We start from the raw sequence: 8,476 nt of genomic DNA, 5'->3' as shown, positions 1-8,476 counted from the left end.
ATCTGGGATGTGCGGGAGTGGAATGTCTTATCGTGGGAGCAGATGTGGCGGAGGCGGAGGAATTGGGAATAGGGGATGGTATTTTTGCAGGAGGGTGGGTGAAGTTGGCGAGTGTCCTTCTTGAACAAAAACAGAAACTCAGCAGGTCGGGCTGCATCTGTGGAGAGAAAACAGAGCTAATGTTTGGGGTCCATGATCCTTCTTCAGAACTGCACTGAAAAAGGATCACGGGCAAAAGCAATTTTGTGTCAGATTTCCAGAATCCGCAGTTCTTTGTTTTACTTCAGTTTCCCTCCGGAAGGAGGAGTGGCATGCCTTAAGTTAGACCCTCTGGTGATACGCTGAAAACCTACCTCAGGAAAATTAAGTACAGAAACACATGGAAGGGAATGGCTCGCTTGTGCCTAAAGACCGGAAACAGTGTTTTCCCAGGATGGAGGTTGTGAAACCGCTCCATTCCCAAGCCTATGACCGGAAGAAACGGGCCGTCAGGCGGAAACGGAAATAAATTATTGCAAGATGGTGTACGTGTCCAACGGTAAGTCAGTGGCGGCGTCGGTAGTGGGTTTTAAAACTGCGTTTGATGAGGTTGTAGGGAAATGTTTCTGATGGAGAGTGGCAGTAAGTGACTGTGTTTAAACAGTGAATGTACTGTCTTTATCTCTAGCCGATCGTGGGCTGTACCCGCTCCGCTCCCCCCCCCCCCCCGTATCAGGTGTAACTTTGTCGGCGAAGGGAGAATGTCGCGTCGCCCAAAGCACCCACACCGTTAATGTGGTGATGGTGTCCACCTAATAACTGAACCCTTCTGTGCAGTTTAAGCTGGGCTGCGCAAGAGGAGGAAGAGACTGATGTGGGTTAACCTCTTGACATCCGGCAACAAGAGCCAGTGGAGTATTTGATTAGGGCTAACGAGGGACTATGGCGGCGACGATATCGTAACAATGTTGGACACCAGTGCAGCAAGCAGATAAAGCTCGGTTTGATGTTTGACCTTTAAAAACAAAAGCCTTGATTTTAGTCACGTCTGGGTGGGATTGGTCCCTGGGTGATAAGTAAACGTGCATGCAAGGCTCGGTGAGATTTTGATTCCTGCGCTCATTTAAACATTCGCGACTGTTGCGAGAGCGTGAGAGGTAGTAGGAACTGCCGATTCCGGAGAATCTGAGATAACAAGGTGTAGAGCTGGATGAACACAGCAGGAAAGCTGACATTTCGGGTCTGGATCATTTTTTCTGAAGAAGCCTGCTGTGTTCATCCAGCTCTACCCCTTGTTATCTCTTGACAGCGTGTCACCGCCCACCGACCTGTGGGAATGAAACATGAATGTTAAATGATTAAAGAGAGAGATGGAGGTAATCAGTGTATGAGGTTTGAGGTAAAAGGGTGATGTAAGCACACTTTTAATATACAAAGCTAAAATTCATCCCTCAGGCTTCAATGTTTCTTGTTACAAGGTACCTTTCTGTCGGTACTTCACTGCAGACACAGGCAGCGATGAATCTTTGCACGGATTGTCCACTGTAACTTCAGCAACCAAGCTGCCGATGTCCTAGAAAACAATATTTACGTCAATTTCGTGGAGCTTTCATGGCTCCAAATATGTATAGCTTCAACCCATAGCTTTTTAAACCCTTTGTGCAAAACGCAATCTATGATGAATTTCTTGTTGGCTATTTCACTCTACTTTTTTCTGGCCTGCATGTGACTCCAGACCCACAGCAATGTGGTTGACTGTTAACTGTCCTCTGGGGGGCAATTACAGGATGAAGGAGTTGCTGCCTAGGCAGCATTTATTTCCCATCTGTAAACAAATTTTAAAAAAACTTTGGATGTGTTACTTGACATATTCCACATTTACCTTACAATAGATTGAGAAGCAGCCATAAGGTTTAGTTCCCTCATACAACTGAGGAATAAATTCAGCTACTGACTTAATCTATGTTGTTTATTATATGGTATTAGTAGTCTGGGATTTTTCAGTGATTTGGAAATTTGCATTCTCTGATTTTTGTTTCTCTTCAAGTGAATACTTCAGTGACCTGATTCATTGTTTGTTTGTACTATTTGTGCTTTACAAACAATGAATTGGATTAGGGGTTTTATCTGTAATAATCTTCCAAAAGTTTAAATTATTTTACACAAAAATTGATCAGAAAATATGGAAGTGTATTGCAAAGGTATCTTGGATTTAAGCTTTGTGGTTGGCACTTAATTCATTCCTATTATTCTCCTGTCCCTGCTGCAAATAACTTAGGTGTAAATTGATTGATTAATAATCTATTCCAACTGGTATTGCCATAAAATAGTAAACTTTTATGTAATTTTACACATGCTTCAGTGTTGTTAGCAAACATTTAAGATTTCGGACACAGCTTGGTTAGTGCCATTCTGATTACATCTTGAGTAATTTAAATATTACAAACCATTTCAAATTAACAATATGCAGCTTAACATTTCATTCTCTGGAGAAAGCATTTCAAGGCATGTTTTTGTAGTTTGTGTACTTGTAGTCATGAATCATATTAATAGACAATTTGAGATTAATCAAGAGCATCCCCAAACACTTAGACAAGGTTAAAACATTGGTTTAAGTGCAATTGTTATGCATGTGATATTATAAAATATTGTTGTGATGTTGGATCCTCTGAAATTTAACAACAATTTTTGTCTTTTTAATGTATTCAACTTCTGTCTGTTGTTTGACTTTAGATCTCTGTCTTTAATGGGGGGGACGTCTACCACCTGCTTCCAAGTATTGCCAGTAGCTTCTGTAGATATTTGGGTGGGGAAAGAATTTAGTTTTCTCACTAATACTCACAAACAGAATGCTAATATGGATCACTAAACAGAGATTCACCTCTGATCTGTACTATCCCGAACATTTCCTCTTTCAGAGAGGACTCTAAATGTGTGGACAGAGGACCCTGCCTGGATAGAATGCACAGCTTTTCCTAATCTCGTGGAAAATTGTTTACTAGTCTATGTAGGGCTCGGTGCGGGCTGTGATATTGCTTCTGTATGCCATCAGTACTTGATTACATCTCTGTTGAAAATATAAAAGATTGGGCAAGAAAACTGAAATGTGATTTTCATAATTCGGATTTTTTCAACACTATATCTAATCATTCACGTTGTAATGTTATTGCATACTGGGATTTGAGCTTGTCATTGTAAACTCTGGGAGCTAAAGACCTGGGGCATCTAAATATTCATTTGTTGAATATATATTTTTTGCAATGCATTGTTGTGTTCTGAGTATAAGACATGAAACTGTTTATTGTAATTCTTTTTTACTTAATAGGACAAGTAGTTGATAGCCGGAGTCAAGCACCATGGAGTTTGTCATCAATAATTCGTTTTTTCTGGGGAATAGTGGAGTTTATTTCCTTTTTGTAAGTTTCAACTTGGCATTTTGTGATCTATCTTAAGTGTAAAAACTATTCTATTATTAAAGCAATATATAAACCACCATTGATTCTGATTTTATAATTGCATGTTCCATATTCAGCTTTAGGACATTATTCAACCCAGCTGGAGCTGAATATAAAAGAACTGGAAGTCAATCATCCTGGGGTAGACCCGACGATGGAAGAGGGTAATTCAGTGTTAAAAGCAAGCATATGGTTTTCAGTAAAAAATCATTTTTGTTTCTGAAGATTCACTCTTTTACTTCAGCATTATGCTTAAAACAACAGAACAAAGAAACATGTTTTTAGAATTTAAATTTAAGCCCCACAATCCGCATTGCCCATGGCTATAATGATCCAAATAGAATCATTTATTGTTTCCTTCATAGAGCCAATGTTGGAAACAAAATTTAGAATTTGAATGTTTTTGTAGGCCAAATGGGGATAAGGCTGAAACGGGATACTGATTGTGGATGACCAGCCATGATCATAATGAATGGTGGTGCTGGCTCGAAGGGCCGAATGGCCTACTCCTGCACCTATTGTCTATATCCCAACAACTCACGGAAGCTGCATTTATTACCATATGTCAATGTCCTTTCCAGAAATAAAATTGAGTATACACGCATTGTGCCTTTTGTTCCAAATGTCAAAGTTCACTGGCCAACCAATCAACACTGTGTCATCCAGTATAAATTGTTCCCTTTGAGGTTTTGCATTCTTGTGATTCTGTCCTGATAAATGTAAGTGGAAAAGCTTCAACCACCAATCTCATTTAATAGTCAAATATTGTTGCTCTGTATTTAAAACAAATGTATTAACACCTTTTGATTAAATAGGTTAAACGTTCATAAATTGGCACCGTACCTCTTCAAAGACTATATACTTTGATGAAAAGTAATTAAGAATTATAATTTTTTCTGTATTGTACTATTTGTAAGTTAATGTTGAAATACCTCTGAAATATCAAAATAGATAATGTCACCATTAACATGCTCACTCAAAGTTGCTTTGACGTTGCATGATGCTAATAATGAATATCCTTAAATGTGATTTTGAAATGATATTATTTACCAGCACCTAAGTAACCTGTATTACAGAACAAATCTAAGTAAACTTTATACAATACACTGACATTTTTTTCATAAGCTTATGAAATGGATGCTACATTCATAGGATATTAAAGAGGCTTGAATGACATGCAGCCACAAAAATATGATCATGTGTTGTGTACCTTTTGTAACTGCTCCAATTTTGAAGTTGGGTAAAAAGGATTTAAAACAAAAAGCACACACTACACATATTTAAGAGAAAGTGTTTGTTTTAATAAACTGCAACTGAAAACTTCCATGAACAAAGCTATAGATTTAATTGGAACTGTCAAGCACTGCACATTTAAAATATTGACTGTAAAAAGATTAAAATAATAGAACTTAAGCAATTGTAAGAATTATACTTATTTCTAGTTGTGACTTATGATTTTGCTACTGATCCTATTGTGTGACAAAACATGGGAGAAGAAATGATTTATAACTCCGGGTGGCACAACGGGTCGGCAGTGAGCACTGCTGCCTCACAGCACCTGACACCCGGGAATGTCTGTGTCAAGTTTGTATTTTCTCCCCATATCTGGGTGGGTGTTCTCCGGCTGCTCCACTTACCTCCCACAGTCCATAGATGTGTAGGTTAGTTGGATTGGCCATGCTAAATTGCCTCAGTGTCCAGAGGTATGCAAGTTAAGTGGATTAGCCATGGGAAATGGAGGGTCCCAGGGGATAGGGTAGGTGGGCAGGATGCTCTTTGGAGGGTCAGTGTGAACTCAATACGCAGATAGTCTTGCTTTCACACTGTAGAAGATTTTTTAAAAAGTGATCAGTCAGTATATTTCAACAGCTTTTTTGAGAAAATTAAAACAATGTTATTTTATGATTTGTCGTGTTTTGCCATTTTACTTATAGCAAATACAACAATGAATAATCATAAAACTATCTATAGAGAAGATTCTCTCTTTTTTGCTTTTTGACCAATGGCACGTATTGCACAGTATTTCTTGTTGACATTGGTGAAGAATCTTTCAGACCAGTGAGAAAGACCAATTTCGCACCGTTGGTTTTTTTGATTGCAATTGGGTCAGGGAGCCTGTAAAAGCGCTGCTGTAGTGGCAACAAAATTAGTGTCATGGCATCAACAGTGACTTATTTCCTTAATCATCAATATGTTTTGTATGTAACTGGTCAGAGTGTTGTGGCTGGATGGTGTGTGCAGTTCTCCTTGTTATCGAATCAGATAGTGCAGTCTAACATTAACTCAAGAAAACAACAGTCTGAGTCCCATCGCTCACTCACCAATTAGTGTATAAGATTTTGTAGGGTGTTGAAAGAGTAGGCAATGTTTCCTCGACATGGGAAACTAGTGCACAAAGTATTATTTCAGGATAAAGGGGTTGAGCTTATAGGATTGTGATAAGAATTTTTTTCACTCCCATAGTGTGAATCTTTGAAATTCTTCATCCCACAGGGTTGTGGATGCTCCATTGTTGAATTTTTTTTTAAAGGCTAGACAGATTTTTGATGTTTCAGAATTGAGGGATATGGTGCAGGCAGGAAAGTGCAGTAAATCAGCATCAGTTGTATAGACTAGTGGAGCAGATATGATCTGCTCATCCTTCAATATCTATATTCTTATGTTCAGTGTATAACATAAACAGCCCTTATAAATAATGGGAAAGGGGTTTGCTTATCAAATTTGTGGAATATTCTGACTTAATGTAACTTGTGTTCAACGTAGCCTGTTACCCAACATGTTGCCTATATGAATCCTGTTGTAACAATCTCAATTTAAATGCCTTGCATACCTAATTTTTTAACAGCCCTCCAGGAGTTCCACGGAGAAAGATGGGCCGAATAAACCATGGTGGAGGAGGTCCTGCACCACCACCGATGTCTGGAGGATGAGGAAGGTAACATGCCTGATTCAAAACAGAAATGTACTTAAGAATTCCATCACAACTTTTAGTATGTAAAATGATTATTTGCTAACTGGTTCAGTTAGAATTCTGGTCTTTTTCTTCTGTAATTTTTCAGCCTTCTGTTTCTACTCCTATAATGGATGGCAGATATAGCAAAATAGTTTATGGCAGTGTAAGTTTAATTTTAGAAATTATTTTTCCTTGTTACAAGCAAGGAAATGGTTAATAAAACAGCCAAGTCACTCATTACAATAGCTGACTAAAGCATATTCCACTCCTATTTCATAGCACTTATGAATTTTTAAACTTTTTTATTCTTTAATGGGATGTGGGCATCACTGGCATCACATTTTTAGCCCAATTCTACTTATCTGTGAGAAATTGGTGGTGGCCATGTTCTTGAACTAGCTGTATCCTCATGGTGTAAGTATACCAACAGTGTTGCTAGGAAGATCCAGGAATTTTACCAGTCTCCAGTAAGAGACAGGCATTATGATCCCAAGTGAAGGTCTTATAGATCGCAGAATCCCTCCAGTGGAAACAGGCCCTTCGGCCCAACAAGTCCACACAGACGTTTAGATATCACACCCAGACTCATCCCCCTATAACCCACCTAACCTACACATCCCTGAACACTATGGCAATTTAACATGGCCAATCCACCTAATCTGCACATCTCTGGACTGTGGGAGCTATTCGGAGCACCCAGAGGAAACCCACGCAGACATGGGGAGAATGTGCGGACTCCACACAGACAGTTTACCTGAGGGTGGAATCGAACCCGGTTTTCACTGTGAAACAGCAGTGCTAACCACTGAGCCTCCATGCTGCCCTGTGTAATTTAGGAAATGGTGGTGTTCGAATATGTCAGCCATCCTTGTCATTTTAGGTTGTAGCAGTCCTGGAAGGTGTTCTGAAAGCATCCTTGGTTGATTTGCTGCAACTACTTTGGAGATTGATTTGATTGCTACCATTTGGGAAGGGAGTAAATTTGAGTAGGTGCATGGGTTCATGATCGGACAGGCTGCTGGGATAGAGTCAAGCTTCTGAAAGTGTAGTTGGATCTGTACTCCTGTAGGTTGTTGGAATACTCTCCAACACACTCCTGACATGTGCCTTGTAGATGATGTGCAGGTTTTGGGGAATCAGGAGGTGAGTTAATTGCTATAGAATTCCTTGTTTCTGGCTTGCTTTTGAAGCCACAGTATTTGTATGACTGTTAAGTCTAGCGATGAGCAATATATACTAGCTTAGCCAGAGACACCCACGTCCTGTGAGTGAATAAAAAATGATGAATCTCTAATCAATTATTCCCAGGATATTGACGGAGATTTCAGTCATGTTTCTACCATTTAATATCTGAAGACTATTGTTGCTGACACTATGTAATTAAAATGTTGCTTGCAACTAATCAATCCAAGCCTGAATATTGCTCAGGACTTGTCTTCAGGCAGAAACAGTTTCTTTATCTGGGGTGTTATGAAAAAGATTAAATGTGTAATCATCAAAAACATCTTCACTTTTGACATCATGGAGGGAAGATTACAGGATTAAACTTCAGGGATTTCATGCTACACTTGTTTTTTAATCAAAACTGTACTTTTCATAATTTGTTTCACACTGATTTGTAACCAGTCATGTGTTTGGAATTGTCCAGCCTGCTTTAAACGTTAAGTTTGTGGAATGCCAAGTGCAAAACCACGCCTTAGTATTCAATGGCAGAGGCAATTAATATTTAATTTGTGCAATAGTTACACAGTTTGATTTTGTATTGATATTGGGGGAAAATGTAAGTGACAGATATATTTTGTAAAACTTTTTTTTTCTTAAAAATAGGTAAACGCCTGCTTTCCAAAGCAGGCAGTTGGACGTGCGTTCACAAAGTGATGTGCAAGAATGCCAAGAAGATAGGAAAATTGGAAAGACCACTTTGTAGAAGTGATGTGAATGTGCTTGTCCACCCAGAAGAGTTGCTCAGTGTTAGACACGCTGATTAATGATGTTGTGCTTGGAATACCTGAATTTATAGGCACTGGCACAATTGAAAAGCAACTGTGCAACGTCTTTGAGTTTAATAAAATTGACTTTTCGAGCATTC

At 38.9% G+C, this 8,476-nt stretch overlaps 1 protein-coding gene across 2 annotated transcripts; it reads left to right on the top strand.

Annotated features, from left to right (window-relative positions):
• Positions 1-412: 412 nt before the first annotated feature.
• selenok (selenoprotein K) lies at positions 413-8,476 on the top strand. 2 transcript variants are annotated; one of them, XM_048547266.2, is made up of 5 exons: positions 413-538; positions 3,305-3,395; positions 3,512-3,598; positions 6,280-6,369; positions 8,215-8,476. In XM_048547266.2, exons 1-4 carry the CDS (start codon positions 520-522, stop codon positions 6,362-6,364), a joined length of 282 nt encoding a protein of 93 aa, XP_048403223.1. In that variant the 5' UTR covers positions 413-519; the 3' UTR covers positions 6,365-6,369; positions 8,215-8,476. The 2 variants fall into 2 exon arrangements, with proteins under 2 accessions (XP_048403223.1, XP_048403222.1); XM_048547265.1 differs by lacking the exon at positions 413-538 and adding an exon at positions 543-621.

The sequence above is a fragment of the Stegostoma tigrinum genome, chromosome 11 (genome assembly GCF_030684315.1).
Source record: "Stegostoma tigrinum isolate sSteTig4 chromosome 11, sSteTig4.hap1, whole genome shotgun sequence".
In the NCBI taxonomy this organism is placed as follows: Eukaryota; Metazoa; Chordata; class Chondrichthyes; order Orectolobiformes; family Stegostomatidae; genus Stegostoma; species Stegostoma tigrinum.
Note: the sequence above shows the minus strand (reverse complement) of the source record. Positions and strands in the feature narration are given on the sequence as shown.

Coding starts and splice junctions, on each gene's coding strand:
- selenok (XM_048547265.1), top strand. CDS start 600: ATGTTTCTGATGGAGAGTGGCA. Junction 3,396..3,511: donor GTGGAGTTTATTTCCTTTTT/GTAAGTTTCAAC, acceptor TTCCATATTCAG/CTTTAGGACATTATTCAACC. Junction 3,599..6,279: donor AGACCCGACGATGGAAGAGG/GTAATTCAGTGT, acceptor ATTTTTTAACAG/CCCTCCAGGAGTTCCACGGA.